Source organism: Solanum tuberosum, unplaced genomic scaffold (genome assembly GCF_000226075.1).
Source record: "Solanum tuberosum cultivar DM 1-3 516 R44 unplaced genomic scaffold, SolTub_3.0 scf00056, whole genome shotgun sequence".
Classification (NCBI taxonomy): domain Eukaryota; kingdom Viridiplantae; phylum Streptophyta; class Magnoliopsida; order Solanales; family Solanaceae; genus Solanum; species Solanum tuberosum.
The window spans coordinates 540,942-568,781 of NW_006238986.1; the positions used below are offsets into that span (position 1 = coordinate 540,942).

At 34.7% G+C, this 27,840-nt stretch overlaps 2 protein-coding genes across 6 annotated transcripts; one reads left to right on the forward strand and one right to left on the reverse strand.

The window, feature by feature from the left end:
- The first annotated feature begins 6,656 nt into the window (after nt 1-6,656).
- Nucleotides 6,657-13,951, forward strand: LOC102597184 (pentatricopeptide repeat-containing protein At5g55840). Of its 4 annotated transcripts, none has more exons than XM_015307614.1 (5): nt 6,657-6,809; nt 6,935-10,455; nt 10,594-10,686; nt 12,918-13,112; nt 13,240-13,951. In XM_015307614.1, the coding sequence occupies exons 1-2, from the start codon at nt 6,719-6,721 to the stop codon at nt 10,180-10,182; spliced, it is 3,339 nt and encodes a 1,112-aa protein (XP_015163100.1). In that variant the 5' UTR covers nt 6,657-6,718; the 3' UTR covers nt 10,183-10,455; nt 10,594-10,686; nt 12,918-13,112; nt 13,240-13,951. The 4 variants fall into 4 exon arrangements, with proteins under 4 accessions (XP_015163100.1, XP_015163102.1, XP_015163101.1 ...); XM_015307616.1 differs by having other exon boundaries at nt 13,387-13,951; XM_015307615.1 differs by having other exon boundaries at nt 12,918-12,982; nt 13,387-13,951.
- Nucleotides 13,952-14,573: 622 nt separating this feature from the next.
- On the reverse strand, nt 14,574-17,830 carry LOC102597514 (transmembrane emp24 domain-containing protein p24beta2). 2 transcript variants are annotated; one of them, XM_006344836.2, is made up of 5 exons: nt 17,654-17,830; nt 17,228-17,443; nt 16,262-16,448; nt 16,077-16,184; nt 14,574-15,098 (listed from the first exon to the last, which is right to left on the reverse strand). In XM_006344836.2, exons 1-5 carry the CDS (start codon nt 17,654-17,656, stop codon nt 14,965-14,967), a joined length of 648 nt encoding a protein of 215 aa, XP_006344898.1. In that variant the 5' UTR covers nt 17,657-17,830; the 3' UTR covers nt 14,574-14,964. The 2 variants fall into 2 exon arrangements, with proteins under 2 accessions (XP_006344898.1, XP_006344897.1); XM_006344835.2 differs by lacking the exon at nt 17,654-17,830 and adding an exon at nt 17,526-17,588.
- Between the last annotated feature and the right edge of the window lie 10,010 nt (nt 17,831-27,840).

A 27,840-nucleotide genomic window follows, 5' to 3' on the forward strand; every position in this document is an offset into this window, starting at 1 on the left:
TGCTACTAAAATCTGCTTATTTTTAGAAACACTTTTTTTAAAATAGTTTTTCAGAAAAGTATTTTTGAAAAAAAATAATAATTTGTGTTTGGTTAATTCATTTGAAAAGTGTTTTTGATAAAAAAAAAATTGTGTTTGGCTAATCTTTTTAAAAAAAATGTTTTTAAGTGCCAAATTACAAAAAAGGACAAGTATCAATGTACTTTTAATATGAAGATTATTTTACATATAGAAATCATTTTAAATATCTATTATAAAAATTTAATCAAAGTTTTATTTTTATTGAATTAAAATGTACGTATTCAATTTTTCAATCAATAAAAATAAATGTTTGATTAAATTTTTTGTAATAAATAAAAAAGATTAATATTGATATAATATTGATATGATGATTTAAATATAATTAAAAATATCAAATATAAAGTAATGATAATAAACGTAAAATAATAAAAAGAATATTATATAAAAAATAAAATTCTTAAATGAATCTTTTACCAAAGTTATGAGATATGCTAATTAATTAATAAGGGATATATAGGTAAATATGTAAATATAGAAGGGATATTTTGGTCTTGTAAAAAATAATTTTCTGCTTCTGCTTTTACTTTTTTTTTAAGAAGCAAAATTTTTTAGCTTCTTTCCAACATCAGAAAAATTGTTTCTGCTTCTATTTAAAAGCAGTTTTATTGATTTGTCAAACGCCCTTATTTTAAAAAAAAAATATATTTTTATTTCAAAAATAAGTGTTTTTAGCCTTCCAACTGCAATGCCAAACAGACTCTAAGGGTCATTGGTACAATATATAAGTAAAATAATTATGATATAAATTTTATTTAATGTTTGATTGTAATTTAAATTGTGTATTATTTTATACCATTAACGATATGGAATAACTAATTTAGATATAAATTGTACGTAGATAAAGTAGCAAGAGAATAAAATTATGTTTATTTTTTTTTCTGAGAAATCATGAAAGGTCGAGAATTCAAGCACATAATGGTAAACTAATTACTTTTAAGTTTAATAAATAAATTTTATATGATATTTTGCATATTCAATTTTAATTTAATGAATCAAACAACCAACAAAAAATAACTTTTGTATTACTAATTCATATATAACGAATTTTTATATTATAATTTTAAGATAACTTATCTCGTAATCAAACACTAATTGAATTATAATGAGATAAATAAGTAATAAGACTATCATATAGAAATGGTGTAAAAGGTCGATGCTTTTTATGTTAGTTAATACCATATGCAAATCTTCACATTCAGGAAGTTGCAACAACACCAAACATCTAATATTTTTGGCTATATAAATTAATTGCACCTAATTATTAAAAAAAATTAGACTTTTTGAGTTGTTCCAACAGGGGGTGTTACGACTCAAAGTATACCCTAGGTGTAACATGACATATAGAACCCCGAGAGGTCCTACACAAGTCACTTAACATACATCATACAAGATAATAGAATTTAAAGAATTCAAAAAGACAATCTTATATCATAAAGAGTTTGACAAAAAAAGTGAAAGTCTAATATAAGTCTCAAAGCCATCTAATACATCATACAAAAAGTGATTGGGACGTAATCCATACATCACATACAAGTCTGAAACGAAAATGACATAAAGCAATAAAGAGTCTCGATCCTCGAAACATGAGGACTCACCAATCTCCAAAAGCTCAAAAGGATCGATCAACTAGCCACGAGTGTGCGGAATTGGAGTGTCGGACCCTACATTAGTGAAACAATGTAGGCACAAGTATGCATTAGTACATGGAATATACCAAGCATGATAGCAATGCATAAGAGTTATGAAATCATTCTAAGAAGGACTTTACATGACATGCAATAACCAAGCTAAATTATAAAATAACATGTTAGGAAACATAAGTCATAATCATGGTCAATGCAAACTAAACATCTTTAAAACACACGTGAGATACTTTTATTAAGTAATCTTAGTTCATTATTGTGGGAAGTTTGTCATTAACCAACATAGACCATGTGTCATTATCCGACATAGACCATGTGAGCTATAATATGAAATCTTATGTTTATCCCACACCGAAAAGAGATGTCTTGACTTGCCAAGGTAAGAACCATAAACTTGAGCTAAAGTGGATCCACTAGCTAATGTCTATTTAAGACAAACCTATGGTGACACATAGTTATGGGACATGGGCAATCGCCGCTAGTCCACTCTGTGTTAAGCATAAATATCAAGAAGTAGTCATTAATCATATTCATCTTATTATCCATGGAAATGCACAATCAAGTAACCAATCCATCCTAGAGTTCATTTAGAATAACTCCTAAATCTTGATTCAAACTTGGTTGAGAAAACCTTTCAACCCTATCATGAATCCTTCATGTGAGAATAACCTTTCACAATAACAACATTGATGCTTTACTCTCAAAGCAACCTTAATCATTCATATCAATTTCATAGAAAGAACATGCATATCTTCATAACTTCATAATTCATAATTCATAAACTTAATCATATGCTCATAGTCTAAAATTCATGGGGCATGCATGAGTTCATATGAATTTAACTCCAAAACATGTAATTACTTCAATACATGCATAAATGGATAGAAAACAATCAATCTGATCAAGATTGCATAAAGACCACGAACACTGAATAAAACCCTAACCTTGATTGGGTAATCTAGCTTTGTAAAATTGGAGAATTTAAGAATCCAGTGAAGAAAATGACTCCATAGGTGAATACTAACTGTCACTATTCGGGCCTACACCATAAACGTAACTGGCACTCATAAACCATTTCTGATTCCCAAGCGAACCCTTGGTCTGGATACATGCATGACTTACATGACACTAAACAATACGCGAAAGCTTAAAATAAGTGAACACTTAGACATTTAAGAAAGTCTTAAAAATACTCTTGTAAAAATACTTAACATGAATCATAAGTTAAATAAAGCATCCTGAGAAAATAATAGAAACATCTAATTTAGTCTGTCCATGAAGCCTCTAACAATGTAAGATAGATGCGGGACAAGACCCATGATACCTCCAATACTACTAAGCTGGATGAAAATAGAGTCTCCCGAAAGTAAGGAGGCCTCACCAAATACTATCTGTGAGTAAATATTGATCTCAACAAAACGCATGTTAATGATCCTGAGCACCTGTATCTACATCATAAACCGATGCAGGTCGAATGACATCAGTACATTGAATGTACGAGTATGTAAGGGAAAAACTAAAAGCAATAGCTAACTGAACTGACAAGGCTGGAAGAAATACTCATCTCAACTCAACTCAATACAAAACAACATAATTGGATCAATACATGAATATGAAGTGAAAACCATTTAAGCTTTACAATAAGATATACAATGAAAGCAATATGAAAATAATATATTTTACTTGTGGGGAATTTCTCTAACCGACAACCATTAGCATGAGCCTAGCAATGATATAACGTTTCGCCTCACATTGCCAGGGCCATCTTATACTTTGTCGGGGGTATATGATGATATCGTGACAATAGATCCATCTAATTGGCCTTCTCAGAGGTAGGTAGAGTCACATGAAGAATCAATGTTAGCCTATCCTACGCTAGCTACGTAGTTTTGTGGGACTTCCGAATCATAAAAGACTCTATCCCAACTTGGTGCTCGATACTACTCCCAAAATAATTAATATAACTTTGTGCTCAATTCACCCATTATAAAAAATAGACTTCTTACATTACTTGAAATATTTTTCAAAACATGAGACATGTTTAATATATATATATATATATATATATATATATATAGGAATAACATAACATTAGAAACTCTTAAGTCTTTATGAAATAGAACCTTTAAACTTTTTCTCGAAACTCAGTTTGAAACACAATGATTGGCTTTCAAAGACTCTCAAGACTTATAACTCAATTCGTAGGGTTCATGTGGAATTATGGACATGAACGACTCAACTTGAGGACCTCAATAACCATATAGAAACTCATGAATACAACTCTTCTTAAGACTTGGTTCGAAACTATAATCAATTTCAAAAGAAACCTCAATTTGACTCAAAGGACCCTCTAGAACTTTCCTCTTAATCTCTCTTTAATTTGAAGTGTAATTTAAGAGATATTATTCGGATATGTAGAATCTCTCGATAATTAATGAAGACTTAAATAGTTAATGTCAAGAAGAGAGCAAAGAAACGATTGGAAAGAACACACACGGGATGAAGAACGGAGGAGAAATGAGCTTGACGACCCTAGTGCATTGCTGACGCAGGGCTCCAGGCCTCTTATTACCGAAACTATTTTGTGGCGCGCTGCCCCAGCCCCTCAAGTGATATGGGGGCGCGTTGCCCCAGCCCGAGCCCAGAAACCCGACGAACTTTCTATCTCAATTTCCAGCCCTATCTCCTCTACAATCGAATGATTTCCTCCAAATTCTCTTAGATTCATAAACCAAATACCATTCCAATGAAAATCCACACAAAATCCATCAAGAACAACACTCATTCGCAAAACCCTCACCTCAAGAACTCAACAAGATTCCATTGTTAAAGAATGAAGCAAAAACCTCAAGAACTTCTCTAGAATTTAATAATTCGACTTCAAGAATGAATCCATGGTAAAAGTTTACATGATTGGCGTGAGGGCGAACAAACCCAACACTATGAAAGCTTACATACCTCGGAAGAAACTAAGTTCTTGGCGAAAATCCTCAAAACTCGATGAACGTTTGAAACTTTCTTCTTTTTCTCCTCTTCAACTTTGCCCTAATCTTTTAAGCTCTTTTGGAATGTTTAGAATTGACTTAGTATGATTAAACCCCTTAACTTGGGTGGTTAGAATGTGTTAGGCTAGTGGGGTAAGGAAAAGACCAAAATATCCCTCTTAAAATGGATGAATATTGCCTAAATTAGAGAGGCTGCACTCAAATGGACATAACTCATTCATCCGAACTCAGAATTCAGCAAACTCGGCGGCGTTAGAAAGAGAACTCGAAGACTTTCAATTTGATACCTCATGGGCCACCTATCTCATTCTGTGCTGAAAGTTATAGTCGTTTGAAGTTGACCCAAGAATAATCTCATAGAGAAACTCAATTGGAACGAAAGTTTCCAACTCAACCTTATGCTAGAGAATTTTAGCGACCTTAATAACTAAGACAATTTAAAATCACTCGGTACAAATATTATTCACCGTAAAGAATGACTCGAGCCTTAATTTAGAAATTTTTGGAATATTACACTAACATACCTTGTTTCTTTAAGCCCAAGAAAAATGGTGAATTGGAGACTTGATCTTGAAACCCTAGATTCTTCTTTCTTACCTTTAGAGAGAGAAATTTGGGGGAAGAACTTGGAGGGAATTTGAGAATTTTGAAGAATGATTTAGAATGGGCAATTTGGGGGTTTAATACCTTTATATACGGCTTAGGTTAGAAGGTAAAACAACATAATATTGGGTTAAAATAATTAGGAAAAGACCCAAAAACCCCTTTGAAATAACTGTTGTACTCGACCTACGGTTTGGACCTACAAACTGTACTGGTCAACCGTAGAAAGTTTCAAAAACCTTTTATATAGACCACTTTTGACGGAACCCTATATACGACTCGTAGGTCTTCCTACAGATCGTACATACCTAGAAATCCAACTTTAATCCTTAAAATTTCACTAAGTCTGGGAATCACCTACGAGACCTGCCTACGACTCATACATAGGTTGACGGACCGTCTTGGTGAACCGTAAAAAGGATACTGAGGGTTTGATTTAAAATTTTATTTTCCCCAATTCCTGCGGTTGCCATCTACGACCTGTTGAAGCTTCTACAGTCCGTAGATGGTACTCGTAGACACAGACACCAGTCTAAAAATGCATTTGTCCTTCTTTTTCAAATCTGAGGTGTTACACGGGGTGTTCACATTTTGAATAAAAAACGAGCCAAATAAAAAAATCGAACCAAATCAATTAAATTAACTGATTTTTATTTGTATTTGGTTTGATTTGGTTTTAGATTTTTAAAAATCGATAGTATTTGGATTGGTTATGATTTTGTTCGAAAAAAACCAAAGAAATAACCGAAGAGAACCGACAAATTATATACATATATTTTATTATTATACATACATAATATATTATTTTTATAAACAATTTTAAAGATCTTATATATGTTTTCATTAAAAAAATTCTATACGAGTATCTATGGTAATTCTTTGTGGATTGAAAATGTCATCACTAGTATCTTCATTCTAGACCAAAATAATGAATTTTCAACCTTTATTCATAGTAAATTCAATGATCAAAAGTTATGTAATGTCAGTCATTCTACTATGTTTCGTTTAGAATGGATTGTTGTCACTTTTTTCACGTTTTGAATGAATCATTTTTTTTATTTTTGTCTATGGTTAATAACCGAATAATTGAACCAAATCGAACCGAACCGAAATCAATAACAACCGAACCGATTAATATATATTACATTTGGTTTGATTTGATTGTGATAATTTTAAAATCGATTAAATTAATTTGATTTTAATTTTAATTTTGACCAATAATCGATCCAAACCGACCCGTAACACCTAGTTCCCAAAAATCTCTATCCCTGTCATTTTCTCTACCCTTCTTCAATGACCAAGTCAGTAAAATTCCTTCACAACACAAAACAGAATGTAACCAAGCACACACACACACACAAAAAAACAGAATTAACCATCGCTGCTATGCGTCCACAGTTCAGAGCCGGAGCTTTCTCTCAAATGGGGTTCACTAAGCGCCCCCGAAATTATTATCCTGTGAGCACCAACCCAGCAAGTACTCTTCCTCCCTCTCTCTTTCTTTCTTACTTTCCTTTATCAAGGTTTAGGCAAATAACAAGAAATCGTCCAGTTTCATCTATGTGTTTTTGAAGTTTTTTTTTTTTAAATATATGTGAACAGGTGAAGAAGTGGAGAAGAGCATTTACTCTCTTCTTACCCTGGACCGTTGGGGTTCACTCAATCATATGGGGTATAAAATGGCTTCACTAAGGCCAGTTCATGGGAAAATGGCTTTAAAATTCTTGAATTGGTTTATTAAGCAACCTGGTTTGCAGTTCACTCATATTATTCATATATATGGTATCACGACTCACATACTCGTTAGAGCTAGAATGCATGACTATGTTAAGTCAATTTTGGGGCATTTAGCTGACATGGGTGTTGGGTCAAGTTCTATTTTTGGTGCTCTTATGGATACATATCGCCTCTGCAGTTCAAACCCTTCTGTTTTTGATATCTTAATTAGGGTTTATGTGAGAAAAGGTGAACTTAAAGATGCTCTTCAGGTATTTAATTTGATGAGTTCTCAAGCATTTAAACCGTCGGTTTACACTTGTAATATGGTTCTAGCAGCAATGGGGAAGCAGGAAAGTGCTGAGTCCGTATGGTCGTTTTTCAAAGAAATGCTTGCTAAACGTATTTGTCCCAATGTTGGTACGTTTAATATACTTTTACAAGTTCTTTGTGCCAAAGGGAAGGTTGAGAGAGCAAATTGTTTGCTTGCAAAGATGGTAGAGAGTGGTTATAACCCTGATTTGGTTACTTATAATACTTTGCTTAATTGGTATTGCAAGAAGGGAAGGTATAAAGCAGCTTTAGAACTGATTGATTGCATGAATTCCAAGGGTCTTGAAGCTGATGTTTGTACTTACAATATGTTTATAGATGACTTATGCAGGAAGAATAGGAGTGCTAAGGGCTATTTAGTATTGAGGAAGATGAGGAAGAGATTGATTGTTCCAAATCATATTACCTATAATACTCTTATTAATGGGTTTGTGAAAGAGGGGAAGATTGACGCTGCAATGAAGATTTTTCATGAGATGTTGAAGCTCAATCTTTCACCAAATTGTATCACTTTCAATGCTTTGATTGATGGGCAATGTCGAGCAGGCAATCTTAAAGAGGCTCAAGAAATACTGACTGAAATGGAAACAAGAGGTCTACGGCCTGATGAAGTTAGTTATGGGGCTCTCTTGAATGGTTTTTGCAAGCATGGCATGTTGGATTCTGCAAGAGATATCCTCAAGAAGATGAAGCTGAACAGATTATCTCTCAATCAGCATGCATATACAATGTTATTAGAAGGGATATGCAAAACGGGGTCGCTAGGAGAAGTTGTACCGTTACTTGAGAATATGTTTGAGAGTGGTATATGTCTTGATGTTGTTGCATACTCGGTACTTCTAAATGGATTTTGTAAAGCTGGAATGCTAAATACAGCAATGGAAATATTATGTAGGATGTACAAGTTTGGAGTTTTCCCAAATGATGTAGTATACTCTACTTTGATCTACAACTTTTGCAAGCAACAAGATGTCCTAAAAGCAATGAGAATCTATGCAATGATGCACAAAACAGGCCATACTCCTGACACTTTCATATGCAACTCACTGATATCTTCTCTTTGTACAGGTGGAAGAGTAAGAGAGGCAGAGGATTTCATGCGTCACATGTGTACGATTGGTCTTGTTCCCAATTCTGCTGCTTTTACTTCTGTTATTGATTGCTATGGGAATGTAGGTGAAGGGTTAAAAGCATTATCCTGGTTTGACGAAATGATTAACTTGGGTAGACAGCCTAGCTTTTACACCTATGCAAGCTTACTAAAAGGAATATGCAGAGGAGGGAACCTTACAGAGGCGCTTGGATTATTTGATAGGCTCCGTGGAATTTACTGTGCGACAGATGTTGTTGTCTACAACTCATTGCTGGCTGAGATCTGTAAGTTAGGTCACTTCCACATGGCATTAATCCTTATCAATGAGATGGTTCAGATTAATGTGCTCCCTGATAGTCATACCTACACCAGTCTCCTAGCTGGCTTGTGTCGGAAGGATAAGTTGGTCCCTGCAATTCTTATGTTGGAAAGAGCATTGAGTAGAGGAGACCCCTCTTCAAACCGGGTCATGTATACATGTATTATTGATGGGCTTTTCAAGAGTGGCTTGCCTAAGGTTGCCAGTTTCTTCATTGATGAGATGACATGGAAAGGTCTTGCCCCAGATACCGTGGCACTGAATGTAGTGATGGATGGTTACTCAAAACATGGACAGATTGATAAGGTGAGTAGTTTCTTTTATACAATGAGAGAGAGAAGTGAAATGCCTTCCTTGGCTACATATAATATTCTATTACGAGGCTATTCGAGACAGAAGAACATATCTGAGTGCTCTAAGTTATATCAGTCTCTTAGAGAAAAAGGTTTCACTCCAGATAAATTAACATGCCATTATGTGACTCTTGGATTCTGTGAGTCCAGTCTGCTGGATATTGGGGTTAAATTTATGATAAAAATGATCTTGGGGGGAATAGTGGCAGATAAATTCACATTCAACATGATCATCAGTAAATATTGTGAAAGGGGTGAGATGAAGAAGGCCCTTGATCTTCTTTCTTTAATGACTGCCTCAGGTGTTTCTCCTGATGGAGACACTTACAATTCAATATTTAAGGGACTGAAAAGAACATTGGACTTCCAAAATTCACATCGTCTCTTGCATAAAATGATCGAAGAGGGTTTTGTTCCAGTTGACAGACAATACTGCAATTTAATCACTAGTATGTGTAAGGTTGGAGATGTTAAGGGAGCATTCAAACTAAAAGATGAAATGGAATTATTAGGTGTTAGCTCTCGTACTATAGCTGAGGGTGCAATTATAAGAGGGCTTGTGCTTCGTGGGAAGATGGAGGAAGCAATGCTGGTACTTGAATGTATGCTACGGGTGCATCTACTTCCGACTGTTGCCACATTTACAACTGTGATGCATGGACTTTGCAAAAGTTCTAAGTTTTATGAGGCCTTAAAATTGAAAACTACAATGGAGCTTCATGGTGCAAAGCCAGATGTTATTGCTTACAATGTCCTCATAACAGGCCTTTGTGCCGGTGGTTATATTGATGATGCATATGATCTCTATGAGGAGCTGAAAGAGAGGGGTATGTGTCCCAATATTACAACCTTCACGGTTCTTCTCAATGCATTTTGTTCTGGGAATGATCTTGCAAAGGGTGAAAATCTTTTAAATGATCTGCAAGAGAGAGGACTGGTAGGTGAATATTCAAATAACCAAGCATTATGTGAAAGATTGACAATCGTGAAGGAAAAGCTAAATGCTTTAAGAAAGAAGAAAAAGAAAAAAAGATAAGTATATTGATATAGAAAGATAACACTGGGAACATTTATCTAGCTTGCTGGAAATGATCTCTTCATAGGGGTCTCATGGCTTAAACTGGGCTTCAATGGTTTAGATCAGGTCTATCTGAGACATCTGCAACTGGAACTTTGGACACTTCTACCATTTGAAGTGTATTTCTATGTTCGGTGTCCTTTTAAGATATCTGTCCTACAAGGTGGATATGAGGATATTGCAGCTCACAAAGTGGTCAACTGTGTATCTGACACTGATCTGTCTGAATAGGTATATGACATTTCTTGGTTTGTTTATTCTGTTTGATGCACCAGGTCTATCTAGTAAGCTTCATCTTCAGTCTGGTCAATTAGTTTGTTTCTGGTTGATATTGCTGGGCCTTTATGTTTGGACTCTTTACTTCTGCAGCTTATGTGCTCTACATTGAAGTGCATTTCGTTATCTATCAAGACCACTAGATTGAAGTGTCGCAAATCACACCGAAGCTTGTTTCTTCAATATGTAAGTGTGTATATCCCTTGCATGTCTTTTTTCCTCAATTTCAGTAAGTATGCTATGGTTAAGAGCAGGATGTTTGTATTTACCTTATATAAAAAAAAATGAAGAGAAGCAGTATGTTGAAAAAATCCTCTAGCTTGGCCAAGTGAGATAAAACTTTAACCTCAACATACAAGGATGAATTATGTGGATAGTGAATGTTAAGAATGAGATAATAGTGAGTGAAAGCTAGTGGTTAGGGCAGAAACAACTTCCCACCGTAGCTTGCATTCTTACAAACTCTCAGGTGAAGTGGATTTACATATGATTGCTTCTGCTAGCGGTTGTAGTACCTGCATGGGTACCTTTATACTTGTATTTCTGCATTTTTTCAACATGAGACTATGGAAAAGACAATATCCTAATGATCTATGTTTTTTATTGATCCCCATGGTGGATAGATTTTTGCAAATATGCCTTTTATCTTGCCTTCCATCCTGGATACGTTATGGATGTTTGTTGCCATGTTTTTGATTCACTTAATATGAGAAATCTACGTAACATCTTGTGTTATGGATAGGAGTATGGGTACGGGCGTTGGGCTATAACTAATAAATGTGTATTCTAACATATATAAGTGTATGCTTGACAATTAAATGAAGTTATTAAATTAAAGCTAGTATAATTAAATTCTTTGTAAGCTCTTAATATTTTATTCAAATATTTCTCTCGTATAGTAGCAAAGTAATCTAGTGCTTTATGTGAATATATATATGACATAAACCCAAAATCAAACTAAATACTCAATCAATTATCAACCTATACTTCTTAGGCAAAGGTATAGTTAAAGCACCCAAGTTAGGTTTGACCAAATCTGGTTTGGATCCCACATCCACACCCAAATTGTGTCGGATCGACAAGGATTTTGAAGGATCTGAGCAACATAGCTCTGGCTCTTTCAATTCATGGATTAAGTACCCCTTTTTTGTCTCGACCTTCATAAGGCTTCCATGCTTCCATCTTTTGATGTTCCCTCAAAAACTTCAACTTTTTTGCCATTTCGAATAACTGTCTGCCCTGCATTTGGTAGCTTCCCCACCACCGTGTCACCTTCTCTCTGAAATCTGCCGGCCCTCAGCCACATGTTTTCAAAACTTTAATGGGTTGGCATTCTTCTTCACCTGCTACAATCCAGCATATCATGCTCACGCTTGGCAGGTGATCTGAGGCAAGTCTGAGTTGGAGGATTTGGATCATTTCCAGGCTCAATTCCTCTCAAGCAGTTGAGCAACATAGCTCTGGCTCCTCCAATTCATATATTAAGTACCTCTTTTTTCGTCTCGACCTTCATAAGATTTCCATGCTCCATCTTTTGATGTTCCCTCAGAAACTGCAACTTTTTTGCCATTTGGAATAACTGTCTGCCCTGCACTTATTAGCTTTCCCACCATCATGTCACCTTCTCTCTGAAATCCGCAACCCTCAGCCACATGATTTCAAAACCTTAATTGGTTGGCATTCTTATTCACCTGCTACAATCTAGCATGATCATGCTCACGCTTGGCAGGTTATCTGAGGCAAGTTGTGGCTGGAAAATTTGGATCATTTCCAAGTTCAACTCCTCCCAAGCAGTTGATACGAGGAATCTGTCTGACCTTAATCTCAATCTTGAGTTCTCTGCATTGGACCATGTAAATCTAGGAATGGAAGATCAATAAGAGAATTGCTATCAGCAAGCTCTGAGAACCTTTACTCTTAACATCACCCTTGGAGATATATACATAGTCTTTGTATGTAGGAGATTGATAGTTTTTATTATTAAATTCTGCAGAATATTTTTGGGATGAAAAGCATTAGTAGGAAGGATAAAGTAAGCCATCTCGATAGTTCAGTTAACTCAAATTTTGTTCCCATTGATGTTTAGTTGTTTACTGGAAGATGTCTCTGAAAGAAAGGATCCAAACTATGTAAGCTTAATTTCCCTAAGCAATATGTGCATTATTCCTGCTGATAAAGTTGTCAGGAGGCGAATTGTAAAAAATAGGCAAAAGAGTGCCCCTTGAACTCTCTTAGTCACTTCAGCATTACTGACTAGAAGAAACCTACCTGATGCTTTAGCTTCTTAGTTCCTTTTGCAGTGTTCAGAACTAGCATGATCCATATGACAGCGAGATGCAATAGCTTAGCTACAAATGTTGTCCATCTTTGAATCTAGGAGTATGCTTAATATTCTTGTTATGATTTGGTTTATGCAGTTACTAATCTCTGGCAAAATACGAACAAATCCTGCCTCCACCTAACTTTCTGAAGAAGAGATAAGGTATTGTTTCAATTGTTGATCATAGTCCTATTCAATTGTATCTTTTACCCTTCTTGGTTATTTGTTGGAAACGGAAGTCAGAAATAGCTTTCAGAAATCAAGTGCCTTGCTGCTAGGTGTCGGTGATCAGGTATTGGACAGTTTATTGACCTGATATGTCTACTTGTAGCAAGCTTTTTCTTGTCACTTCTTTCTCAACGCCTCCCTTCAAAATAAAAAGGTAGAAATCATATGAAATGATATGTATGTATCATCAGGAAACCATCTATGGACTCAAATTTCCTTAGAAGACTGCATTCTTCAGATATTTTGAAACCAGTTTGTAAAATATTTCCTCTTTTAAGTTGGTCTTTTCTTGGTATCCAAACAACATTTTAAGAATGTGAATTTCCACTGTTTTCAAGGGTTGTCACTCTGCTTTTACCTTGGACTGATCGAAGTCTCGGAGTATTAGATGCTAGAAGTGCTGATCCTAACAGTGATCATTTACGTTCAGCAACTCCAGCTTGTACTCCACTTGCTGGAAGATGAACTCAGTAGCAGATTGACGACTTCTCCAACAGTTTTCTGAGACCTCATCATATCCATGGACTCACAATAAGGCATCTCCCTGATATACGCTGCACCACAACATCTTTAACATATGTGGACCTAATAATGAAGGCAGCCAGCCAGATGATGCTGTGGGTCATCTACCTGCAGCCAGTATTTGAAGCAACCAGAGGAGTCTGGCAGAGAGATGGAATATGCAGTGCTCATTTCATTAGCTCCGTTTCTTTCTGTAGCAGAAGATCTCCTTCTTGTTCGCATGGCAGACAAAAGATGTAACTACTAACTGAATACATATTTATTGCTAGTGATGATGGTAGATGACAATATTGATTAAAAATGGCTATTGATCGTATTAGTTGCTGGTAAACGATAGTAATAATTGATAGTGATGGTGAATGATAATAATAATTGGTGATGTATAGTCATGGCTGATGGTGGTAATTGTCGATGGTGATTGATGATTGTAACGGTGGTTGGTAGTGTTGATTGAAATGGTGACTAATGACGGTGACAACTTACTACTGGGGTGATTGCGATTGTGTGGTAGTTGAAGTGGAAGTCTTGATGGATTATCATTTTTATAAAAAAATTTGAGTAGGCATCTTAATGATAAATTTTATCATAGATCTTAATTATTTACATATATTCAGACCCTAAGGGGTCGTTTGGCCATGTAATTTGGACTTCAAATTTAAAGTTTTAATTTGAATATGTGCTTGTTTATGACATTTGAACAAATTCTCAACTTCAGTTTCAAAGTTTAATTTGGAATTCCAAATTCACCAAAAAGGTAGAATATCATTTACAAGTATGCAATTTCAATTTTTTAAAATTTAAAACAGAGTCATAAGTTTATATTTTGCAAAAATAAAATAAAATAGACAAATCATTAGGTCATTTCTTCTCATCTGTCTAAGCACCAGCAGACAGAGTTATCAGAACCTGTGTTAGTGGGAGAGGTAACATGTATCATGTGGAATTAGTAGAAGTGCGTGCAAACTTGTCCCGAGCATCAGCTATATAATAAAAGAAACAGAACTACTGCTAATCAGTTCCCCAAGACACTTTGAAACAATCTGAAAAACAAGAGTCAAGACATACCAAAAACAGCTAAAAATGAAGGTTACAATGAGAAATTGTCAGTGTCAAATAAATATGATTACACAACTTGAGGTATCAAAATTCAACAATGGACTGCGCCACGAACATTGAAAGAACTTGCATGCCAAGCAGATAATCTTAAAACATAGATTAGGAAACTCTCACTAATTCCTGAAAGACTGTATCGAAATAACTTAATCTCCGAAAAGGACATCAGTCATTCTAGTTTCCGTGGCAATATTCAACCTTCAGAAAAAAGGCACAAAAAGTGAATACATCTGAGTTTACAGGGCTTGAGCAGAAGAATGTTATCCTCCCTTTGCCGAAAACTAAACTCTGGACTGCCCCAGCTTTCGTTCAAACAAATGCTTGAGGAGGAATACTTGTAGAAAACTAACACAAATAAGAGCTGAAGACTCAAAAAGAGCTTTGTACATTGCTCTCTTGCTCATTCCTTCATTCACTGCATTAGTAGGAATTACATCAGCATATTAAAAATATAATAAGCATTGGATTATGCACAATTTCATGATTCTAGCAAAAATTAGGGAGACTACTTTCACATAATGAAGTTCAAATTTGAGTTGCAGAAAGTGTCAAACTACATACTCCCTCCACGTCAATTTGTTTGTCTTACTTTCCTTTCTAGTCCGTTTCAAAAAGATTACTTCTTTCCCTTTTTGGCAACTTTTAAATTCAAACTTCCCACGTGACATGTTTAAGACTACAAGATTAAAGGACATTTTGGAACATTCTACATATCTTTAAATTTAAGATCACAAGATTCAAAAGTCTCTTTACTTTCTTAAACTCCGTGGCGAAGTCAAAACCAGACAAACAATTGAAACAGAGGGAGTAATATACACTATGAAATCATATTCTCTTATTGTTTCTCATTGAGTCAACCCGATGAAAATCTATACATGGGAAGGAATGATATTCTCTTGCTGTGCCTCATTGACGCAACCCAATGGAAACCTAATTGTTACCGTGTCACTGTAAAGGTGAAGTATTCAAACCACTGAACCCGGGATATATAATGTCAATCCCAAGAAACCAACTGCAAAAGTGTACTGCTTCAATAGGCTTAACTTACAACATGGATCAGTTTACATCAACTTGAAGGTCATATTGTTTGTGGATGCCCATGTTGATGAGAAGAAGTGAACAGTGTGGCTCAGCTGATTAACATTTGCCGTAAATTAACTTTAAGTGGGTCACAGGCATGACTCATGGATTTTCCCGTCAAGCATTTAAATTTGATATACTAAACACTGAAGAGATAGACATCCAAAAAGAAGAAACTAGAAAAGGAAAATTATCCTATACGACATGCAAGCTAAAGGGTAAGGAATTTGATTTTCAATCACGAGTATTGAGGCAGTTGAAGCCGCATCATGTAAGAAATCATTAGCGAAACAAGTACACATTATATTGATACCTATTGCTTGACGGTCTGTCTGGGCCTCTAACCAGTGCTGCTCAAACTGAATGTTGTACAAAGCTTCCTCTAGCTTTCCGATGTGCTCAAACAAAGGCTTGAAATGCTCTGCAGGTCACAGACTAATCAAGTTAATTCTCTAATATAAAGCCAACACTTACGATAAACCAAAGTAGAACGCGCACCATCTTTTGCATGCTCATCATGGTATACAAAGTGAGCAGCATGTAGATCGAAGTCAATGGTTTCATGATATGGCGACTTGTTAGTGAAACAGAAACGATAAATTCCTTCATGATGAGATGTAAACTCAGACTTCTCGCTTATTTTGTCACGAAGATCATGAATCTGTTCTCCAGAAGGCCCCTTCACCTAAAATCCCACCATCTCAGCAACATCAATTCGATAATCTTAGTACAGACAACTGACTAAATGATGGATAAAAGCCTAAACTTCTCAAGCAGAAAATGTACAACTTGACTATGGAAGATTTCCTCCTCAAGAAAGCATGAAGAACTCTTTTGCAGAACTAACGACTACACAGAATCTTAAGAAAAAACTGAGTCGAGTACTCTTTGTACCGATATGCATCCACCAATTTAAAGCTCTGACATTCGAAATTTCATGAATATACAGCTGCATACACTCTACTCTGTCTTGAACATATAATCAGATGTGTGTGTATGCACTTCTTCCTTCTGGTGTGTACGAAAGGGATGGAGTTATTCAAAAATACACAAAACACAGTTGATCACCGGATAGAGATGGAGTTATTCAAAAATATACGAAAGTTGATCACCCGATAGCTTCACTTTTTGATAATAATGATGATTAACATATAGTTTTCTACATATTTATATTTTAAATTTTAATTATGTCAATACGTGGTAGCTTTCTGAAATAGAAATAAACATACAACCTTGCTAGTTCCAACTTTTTATTTTACAAAATAACAATGCCGGTGTTCTGAATCCACTTCCATTATCACATACATAATTAACTTAATTAATACAGAGTCTTGATACAACTAACTACCATAAATTGGTGTTTTTACTGCTACTTACCCAGATTTAAATGCATAAGTCGAATTTGGAGCATTTTAAAAACTTGGAGATTCAAATACAAAAATATTAAGGTATAGAAATTGGTACCACAAGATCAACACCGTCATTACTGTGATGCCAATCGCCTTCAGACTTGATAACAACAAATGAATAATGAACTGTTTCCCCCATTTCAACCTTATGAGAAAAACATTCTTCTTTTTCAATTACAAATCTAATCCCAAATGCACCTTTCATGTTCAATCCAATCACCAATATTGATATTGTAATACCGATCCAAACTTGACATAACCCATTTCTCATCTGCCATTAAAATTCAAACTTCAATTTTCCAAATCCAACAAAAAAAATTAATTAAAAAAAAAAAAAAAATACTTAGGCATACCATTTTCTTGAAAAAAAGTGGAATTTTGAAGAGGGAATCGCAAGAGTTTGACCAAGTTAACACATCAAAAATTTCAAAATCCAACAAAAAAAATTATTATAAAAAAAAAAAAAAATACTTAGGCATACCATTTTCTTGAAAAAAAGTGGAATTTTGAAGAGGGAATCGCAAGAGTTTGACCAAGTTAACACATCAAAGTAAAAAGGACGTGCGAAGATGGAATAAAGTAGATGTTTTGCCCGACACAACAACCCGTTTTGAAGTTGCAAGTTGGGAACTTGGTTATGGTGTACTACCAAACCTCAACTTAAACAATTATTTCATGTAAAGTAATTTTAGGTCTTTTTTTTTTTTTTAATTAAGGGAACTACTTTATTTTATTTTCTTCTCTTAATTGTAAAAGAAAAAATTACCTAAATACACGTCTTATTTTACTATAATGTCTAAAATTCTCTACCATTTAAAACTTTAAAAAAAATTCCCTCTCGGATACATTATTCCCCTCTTTCGCTGATACATCCTTATCAGAGATGTCCTATCCCTCTCTGATACATTCCTCTCCTCTCGAATACATCCCTCCCCTATGTATTCAGATGTCCTATCCCTCTCTGATACATCCCTCTCCTCTCGAATACATCCTTCCCTTATGTATTTGGATGTCTGTTGATGTATCCGGAAGTCCAGTGATGTATCCGAAATCCATAAATTTTAAGGGATTCTTGTAATTTGGAAAAGAGTAGGAAAATAATGTAATTAACTCTTAACATTATGAGATTTATGTAAATTATACATTTAAAAAAGTGAGGTTTTTTTTCAATGATATTATTTAGCATTATATTTTTATATGAAATAATTATTTGGTGTAGCTAACTTATACATAATATTTATTAGGGAAAATTACTCAACAAGGCAAACATATCATATGTATTTACGATAAACCACTATAGTATAAAAAATTACAATTCATAGCTATATGTAGGGTTTTATAGCAAATCTCTCTCGCTCTTGCCCAAAAAACATCCACATAAATATTGTATTTTGTATTATGTATCAAATGTATTTGTGTTTCATATCAACTGTCCAAATGTATTATGTATCAACTGTATACGTATTTTGTATTTATCATATTATGACAGTTTGTATTCTGCCAATTGTATTCTTCTACACAAATTGTGTTCGTTAATACAATTGATACAATCATATGCGATCTATGGTACAAATCAATTGTATTCAGACATTTGTATTTGTATCGATTGTATTTGTACTCAATTGTATTCGTGATACAACGAATACAACATCTCTCCTCCCTCTCTCGATCTCGCTTGCCTCTCTCCTCCTAAAATGAATACAATTGATACAAATCAATTGTATCAATTGTATTCGTGATACAACCTGATACTACGAATACAACATGTATCTATCCTCTCTCCCCCCTCTCTCGATCTCGCTCGCCTCTCTCCTCCATCTCCTAGTCCCGCTTCCCTCTCGCATCCCCCTAACATATAGGTATAATTCGTAATTAAGCAAACTATAACTATATATCTCTAATTAAGCTCAAACTATAGTCATTTTTGAAAGTTTCCCCAATTATTATTGGTAGGTATATTTTTAGAATGAAAAAAGTGATAAGTTGGCGACAATTAATACGATAGAACGAATGAATACAAGTGATACAAACTAGTAACAATTGATACAACAGAACAAATAAATACAAGTGATACAAGCTAGTAACAATCGATACAGAGCGAATAGATACAAGTGATACAAGCTATAGTAACAATTAATATAGTAGAGCAAATGAATACAAGTACAGTGAAAGCAAATGAATATAAATGATACATGTATCAATTGAATAGTAATCAACTATAAATTGTAATTAGCAAGCATTAGGTACACATGGTAAATATCCTCCAAATTATAGCATAGCGGGCTGGGTTGGCCGCCTAACCCAATTTAGCTATAGTAGAATGAGAACATATCTAGTGTGACAGCACATGAATGATAAATAATTTCACAAGTAAAAATTGAGTGGGCTAGCTAGCGGTTCTTTAGATTGATATTGCACGTATAATTTTTTTTTAAAAATAAGGTATGATAATTTCCATGTGATATTTTTTTGTCATTTTATATACTCATTTTCTACTCGATAATTTATTTGTGCTTCATGTGATGTTGCACTTCACGTGATGGTAAACTATCTTATTAAGCTTACGGATGATCATTCGATAATATCCGTTTTTCTTTTTCATTTTGAACACCAATGAGAATCTTTGATGTCATCAATTTATAGATATTTGTCCAATTAATTACAAGCTACATATATGAGGTTTAAAGGGAATGAAAAAGGATATTTAAAGATATAGAATTTGTCTTTAGATACTTGCATCGAATTGTCAAGAACATTTTATCCAACGGTAAATAGTAGAAAATCTCACAAAGGTAGTCGCACTCATTAAATCTTTAGGTTTTGAGGCAATGGCATTACAAATCTACTCTCATTTAACATAATGAATTGGGTGATATTGTAGGTAAAATATCCTTAGTTAAGTGACTTTGAGGTTATCAAAGAAGGTTATTTGACTTTCTGAGAAAAGATTCCTTAGTTGAGTACTTTTGAGGTTATAAAAGAAAGTTAATTATGTGAATAGAACTTGGAATTCAGTCTGCGGGTCGTCTGAGCTTATCAACATATTCCTTAGAAAGGCGAAAATGGTGCATTTTCTTTTAAAACCAAGTTTCCATTAGTAGAAACTACTAATTTCGTTCCCTTGGAGCTATAATCAGTAGAAAACGTAGTAATATCCAGTAGGTGTATCAAAAACCTCTTTTCTTTCAAATATCAGAAGCAATTATGTTATCAGTATGCCATGGACATGATTTTACACCCAACTCCAACAAGTCATTCTCAAAAGCAGCCATACCACACACACAATCGGGTAAACACCCGTCATCCTATAGTCGTACTAACCTGGAACTCCATCTAGTACAAGTCCACAACCTCAGACCCTAAGCAATTTAATCAATAAAGTGATAACTCAAAACATAACTCAAAGGGCATACAAAACACCAAAGCAACCATTGTACATACAATCTAAGTTCCATACCACCTAAGAGCATTCTAAGGATCTAAAACGACAACAAAGCCAAGAATCAATCTAAACTAAGGCTTATCGACTAAAATACTAAGCTAAATAACCAAAAATGGCCAACAATATCATTAAGGATGAAGCACACCTACGTACAAATTCTAAAACCATCCTAACTATCAAACTACTCAAATGAATATATAATCATGCTAAGCCAAGTCTAAAACAGAGAAACCATAACATACCTCAAAGCCGAAACCGCACTCGAACCTCTACTCGAGTGTTTTTCCTTACGCACAGCCTCATAACATTGCCACAATTACAAGAATATAAAGTACAATTAAATACGGGACGAACGGTACCCATATCATAGCTAAGAAACTTGTATAAAAAATCAGGTAAAAATCAATTTTTGAGTGTCGTTATGTAATTGAGAAATTAACTCTATTATTATGTTCCCATCGAGATGAGGATTATATGCCCGAAAGTTGGGTTAAGACTGAATTAAATTTAGACCACAAATGGTCCACATACTATTCTTGAAGAATTCGAAATCAAGGAAAATTAAGGTTTTAAACGGAAAGAGTTATGAAAATAAAGCTAGAATCTAATTTAATTTAGTGAGTAAAATGAGAGAAATTTACCTTTGAATCACTTGAATCGGTCAGGAGACGGGTAAAAACACCTAGAACCGAGCTCTTTGCAATGGGGTTCTTTTCTTTGAATAATGAAAAATGAGGAGGAATTAAATCCCCAGCAATGACCACAAAAGCGGTCAAGTGGTCCCTTAAGCAGCCATCGCTAAAGCCATCAGTTGGTTGCTAAAGGGGCCCAGTTCCAAGAGGCGCTTGCCGCAAAAGTGGTTAGATGGCCATTTATGCGGTCCCCACTCTCTCAAGACCCCTCGCTAAAATAACTACTTCTAAAGCCGTCACACCAGTAATTGTTGCATCAGAAGTTGGAGCATCAATGCTCCAAACTATAAATAGACCCTCTAAATTCATTCGGGGGACAAACAACGCAAACCACAAGTTTTACCTATTTTAGAACGATACTCCGGACTCAATGGAACAACTAACAGAGGTCGTCTCATTAGAATGTTGACTCAAGTCAACTTTGAAAGGAAACAACAACCAAAATGACAAACGCCACAAAATCATCCTGATCACCTCAGGATCCAAACCAAATTTTAGACCAAACACAATATTCTAAAGCTAATTGCTCTAACACAATTCTCATATGAGCGCGTTTACCAAGAATATTGATTGAAGTCAAAGTTTAGCTAAAATTTTAAAGTTATAATTTCTAACGACACAAAACTCCAACTGAAAGCCTCGACACCGCAACTAACCATCCTACTACACCAAAAATGAGCTTTTGAAAGTGATGAAACTGATGGAATCCTCATCCGACATCATATTCTATGGATGTTGACTAAAGTCAACTCTTTCACTTCATAAGCCTCCAAAATGGAAAACCTCGCACAAAACTCTCCCAACCACCTCGAGAAGCATGCCACCCAAAATCTATTAGGAAGCTATGGGAAGGGGAAAAACAGTAAAAGCATGTAAAAATATAGAAATGACCTCGAGAGTCATTACATGAGGATTGCTTAATAGTCTATACCTAATAAGACAACCACTCATCTCATTAATCACTTGAGATATTTTTCATTCTTCAATAAGGTATGTGTACATCTTACTTTCTGCAGACCCCACTTGTGGGATTACAATAAATATGTTGTTTTATTCTTGAAATTTTGCACCTCTGGAAGTGTGTATTTACTAATTCTAGATCATTATGAATCAATAAGAAAAGCTAACCTTGAGTGCCTTATGGTAAGAGAATCCAAGAAAAGCTAACCCTTACATGATTGTCGCCCCGCCCCTAGTTGTTGGTTGGTTTTGACTCAGGATCTAAAATGAACCCACTTTAGCGTTGGACCAAATACTTTCTTTGGTGCGAGCAGGGTTAAAACTTTATATATACTTGTATTTTCCATAAGACAAATCAAGTATACCGTACAATGTTTTTACGAAGTGGATTCATATAAACCCTCTTGACACCGGGTAGGTTCCCCCCTGCTTGTGCACCTGACTCAAATTATAACAAAAGGAATGACGTTGGGGATAGAAGCCTACATAATCACATGAATTTCTTACGGAATTACCCACTAGTGGGGAATCCAATTTTCACCTAATGGTGGATGACTACCCAATACCAATAAATCTTCTACGGACCGAACTTCCTTTTTATCACCCCCAATAGCCAAGGTGATAATATTGGGAACAAACATCCCACCAATCTTGCCGATCTATGTCCCAACTTCCGACCCTTCGAGCGGTATTCACACCCACTTTCATACCAGCCATAAATCGAACAAGACACAACTCCTCTTCCATCCATGACACTTCAACAAGGAATTCGCCCAAAGGTGTATGTTCTCAACTCCAAGAAATCTTTTTGGTAAATATGCGATTCTTTTTGAGAAATCCCTATGCATTTCATTAAAATACATATTTACAAAAAAGGATTTATAGAGTTAAGAGCATAAAACTTTGGATGAACTCCTTGATGGAGAGCCATACATGGAAAAAGAGTTGATTCTTGTTCGACTTGTGGTTGGTGTGAAGGTGGAGTATGAGTTCTGCTCGAAGAGTCAGAACTTGGGACGTAGATCAACGAGATTGTTGGGCTGTTTGTTCCCAGTACTGTCACCTCTGATTGTTGGGGGTGATAGAAAGGGAGTTCGGTCCGTGGGAGAATCATAAGGATTGGGTAGTCATCCCCTCATTGGGTGAAAATTGGATTCTCCATTGGTGGCAAGTAATTCCATGGGAAACTCATGTGGTTGTCATAGACTTCTATGTCAACCTCATTCCTTATGGTATAATTTGAGCCACGTACACGAGATCTTGAATGTTCATAGTTATTTCTTGGTTGTTGTCCATATGAAAGTTAAATATCAGTGAATGGATGGAGGGCCCTATCTCCAACTACGATTGGGGTGTTTGATAAACAGAACACTGAATGGTACTGCTAGATATTAGCGGTTGAGGCATTTGTGGTGGTGGTGATGGGGTGGTGGAGAAAGATGGGATTGAATGTCGATAAACGGCGAGATGGTAGATGAGGTAAGATCTGTAAGTAGAAATGAAGTTGTGCATTGTATGTGTGAGGTGTTTATTTTCCTTCATATATGAGTGTCTATTTATAGTTATTCTTCATAATGTCTATCTCTTGCAAATTATATTAATAGGATTGGTCAAGATATTTTATTATTGGTCAACTTTATAATGATGAGGTCATTTATTATCAGTCAACTTAACAATAATGAGACCCTTTAAATTTGTTAATATGTTCCATTAGTCCAATTATATTAATAGGATTGGTCAAGATATTTTATTATTGGTCAACTTTATAGTAATGAGCTCATTTATTATCACTCAACTTAACAATAATGAGACCCCTCAAATTTGTTAATATGCTCCATTATTACTCCCCTGTCTTATTTATTTGTCCACTTTTCCCTTTTTTGGTTGTGCCTAATTATTTGTTTATTTTGACAAATAAAGAAAAGTCATTTTTTTTTACCTATTATACCCTCAATTAATTAATTTGAAAAAGGTACAACTTCTTGAAACTCTTATGTTTTTAATTCATCAACTTCATAGTAAATAGGGGTAAAATGATAAACTCATTATGTCAATCATTGTTTTCTTAATAGGTGTGTCAATTTAAAAGTGGACAAGTAATTAGGGACATAGGGAGTAATAGATTTGGTCAAGATATTTTACTATTGGTCAACTTTATAATAATGAGCTCATTTATTATCAGTCAACTTAACAATAATGAGACCCCTTAAAATTTTCCAAATAATTTAAAATCAAATTTTAACTAATATGCCAAATATAGGAATTGATTAGTCAAAGATTATAATAATCTTGGATCAGAAAAAAGACTAAGTGCAATGAGTCAACAATGACTCTTTTGTGTTTAGCTTACAAACATTTCGTGTAACTTCTTATGCCAAATTTAGAAATAGATTAGTCAAAGATTATAGTAATCTTGAATAGAAAAAAGGCTAAGTGCAATGACCTCAGTAGTGACTCTTTTGTGTTTAGTCTACAAACATTTCTTGTAACTTCTTTTTATCACACTAAATATATTCTCAAGTTTGAAAAAATTGCAAAAATCCACCTCTAACTTCTTTTATGAGGACCTCCGTAATGAGTTAGGGAAACATTACGTATAGTCCCGCCATTTTTAAGGAATATTTTTTGCTTTTATGGGCCAACTTTTAATTCCGCATCTTTCTAATTCTTTTTGTGCGTATTAGCCTATTGATTTGGCGCCTTGTGGCACCCAAATTCTTTTTCTAAAAAAACTTTATGAGGACCACCGTAAAGAGTTGGGGGAGCATTACGTATAGTCTCACCATTTTTAGACATATTTTTGCATTTACGGGCCAACTTTTTTGAATTTCGCGACTTTCTTGATTTTTAGTGTGTAATTAGCCTATGGATTGGCGCCTTGTGGCACTTGAACATTTTTTTCCGAAAATTTTTTATAAGGACCTCCGTAATGATTTGGAGTAGCATTATGTGTTGTCCCACCATATTTTAAAGGCATATTTTTGCATTTACCGGCCAACTTTTAGAAATTACGCGTCTTTCTTGATTTTTCATGTGTATTATTAGCCCATAAATATGGCGCCTTGTGACATTTCTGAAAAAATATATATGAGGACCGCCATAATGAGTTGGGGGAGCATTACGTATAGTCCCACCATTTGAAGACATATTTTTGCATTTACGGGCCAACTATTAGGAATTACGCGACTTTCTAGATTTTTCGTGTGTAATTAGCTTTTGTATTAGGCGCCTTGTGGCAACCGGAAGTTTTTTCGAAAAAAACTTTATGAGGACCTCTGTAATGAGTTGGGGAAGCATTACGTATAGTTCCACCATTGTTATGGCATATTTTTGCATTTATGGGCCAACTTTTAGGAATTATGCGACTTTCTTTATTTTTCATGTGTATTAGCCCATGGATCTGGTGCCTTGTGGTACATAGAATTTTTTTCTAAAAAAATTTATGAGGACCTCCTTAATAAGTTGGGGGAGCATTACGTATAATCCCACTATTGTTTAGACATATTTTAGCACTTGTAGGCCAACTTTTAGGAATTATGCAACTTTCTTGAATTTTCGTGTGTAATTAGCCCATGGATTTGGCGCCTTGTAGCAGATGGATATTTTTTCTGAAAAAAACTCTATGAGGACCTCCGTAACGAGTTGGTGGAGCATTACTTTTAGTCCCACTATTTTTTTAGACAAATTTTTGCATTTATGGGTCAACTTTTAGAAATTACGCGACAAATGAATACAATTGTATTTATTTTGATACAAATCAATTGTATCAATTGTATTCGTGATACAACCTGATACTATGAATACAACATGTATCTATCCTCTCTTTTCCCTCTCTCGATCTCACTCGCCTCTATCCTCCATCTCCTAGTCCCGCTTGCCTCTCGCTCCCCCCTAACATGTAGGTATAATTCGTAATTAAGCAAACTATAACTATATATCTCTAATTAAGCTCAAACTATAGTCATTTTTGAAAGTTTCCCCAATTATTATTGGTAGACATATTTTTAGAATGAAACAAGTGATAAGTTGGCGACAATTAATACAATAGAACGAATGAATACAAGTGATACAAACTAGTAAGAATTGATACAACTGAACAAATAAATACAAGTGATACAAGCTAGTAACAATCGATACAGAGCGAATAGATACAAGTGATACAAGCTAGTAACAATAAATATAGTAGAGCAAATGAATACAAGTACAGTTAAAACAAATGAATAAATATGATACATGTATCAATTGAATAGTAATCAACTATAAATTGTAATTAGCAAGCATTAGGTACTCATGGTAAATATCCTCCAAATTATAGCATAGCGGGCTGGGTTGGCCGCCTAACCCAATTTAGCTATAGTAGAATGAGAACATATCTAGTGTGATAGCACATGGATGATGAATAATTTCACAAGTAAAAATTGAGTGGGCTAGCTAGCGGTTCTTTAGATTGATATTGTACGTATGGAATTTAAAAAAAAATAGGGTATGCTAATTTCCATGTGATATTTTTTGTCATTTTATGTACTCATTTTCTACTCGATAATTTATTTGCGCTTCATGTGATGTTGCACTTCACGTGATGGTAAACTATCTTATTAATCTTACGGAAGATCATCCAATAGTATCCGTTTTCCTTTTTCATTTTGTACACCAATGAATCTTTGATGTCATCAATTTATAGATATTTGTCCAATTGATTACAAGCTACATATATGAGGTTTAAAGGGAATGAAAAGGGATATTTAAAGATATAGAATTTGTCTTTAGATACTTGCATCGAATTGTCAAGAACATTTTATCCAACGGTAAATAGTAGAAAATCTCACAAAGGTAGTCGCACTCATAAAATCTTTAGGCTTTGAGGTAATGGCATTACAAATCTACTCTCATTTAACATAATGAATTGGGTGATATTGTAGGTAAAATATCCTTAGTTAAGTGACTTTGAGGTTATCAACGAGAGTTATTTGACTTTCTGAGAAAAGATTCCTTAGTTAAGTACTTTTGAGGTTATAAAAGAAAGTTAATTATGTGAATAGAACTTGGAATTCAATCTGCGGGTTGTCAGAGCTTATCAACATATTCCTTAGAAAGGCGAAAATGGTGCATTTCCTTTAAAAACCAAGTTTCCATCAGTAAAACTACTAATTCCGCTCCCTTGGAGCTAAAATCAATGTAATATCTAGTAAGTGTATCAAACACCTCTTTTCTTTCAACTATCAGAAGCAATTATGTTATCAGTATGCCATGAACATGATTTTACACCCAACTCCAACAAGTCATTCTCAAAAGCAGCCATACCACACACACAATTGGGTAAACACCGTCACCCCATAGTTGTAAAAACCTGGAACTCCAGCTAGTGCAAGTCCACGATCTCATACCCTAAGCAATTTAATCAATAAAGTGATAACTCAAAACATAACTCAAAGGGCATACAAAACACCAAAGCAACCATTGTACATACAATCTAAGTTCCATACCACCTAAGAGCATTCTAAGGATCTAAAACGACAACAAAGACAAGAATCAATCTAAACTAAGGCTTATCGACTAAAATACTAAGCTAAATAA

Excerpts from the sequence above, each read along its gene's own strand:
- LOC102597514 (XM_006344836.2), bottom strand. Across the intron at positions 16,185-16,261 it reads TGATGAGCATGCAAAAGATG|AGCATTTCAAGCCTTTGTTT; the intron begins GTGCGCGTTCTA and ends TGTGACCTGCAG. Across the intron at positions 15,099-16,076 it reads GACAGACCGTCAAGCAATAG|TGAATGAAGGAATGAGCAAG; the intron begins GTATCAATATAA and ends CTACTAATGCAG.
- LOC102597184 (XM_015307613.1), top strand. The coding sequence starts at position 6,719 with ATGCGTCCACAGTTCAGAGCCGGAGCTTTCTCTCAAATGGGGTTCACT. Across the intron at positions 6,810-6,934 it reads TGTGAGCACCAACCCAGCAA|GTGAAGAAGTGGAGAAGAGC; the intron begins GTACTCTTCCTC and ends ATATGTGAACAG.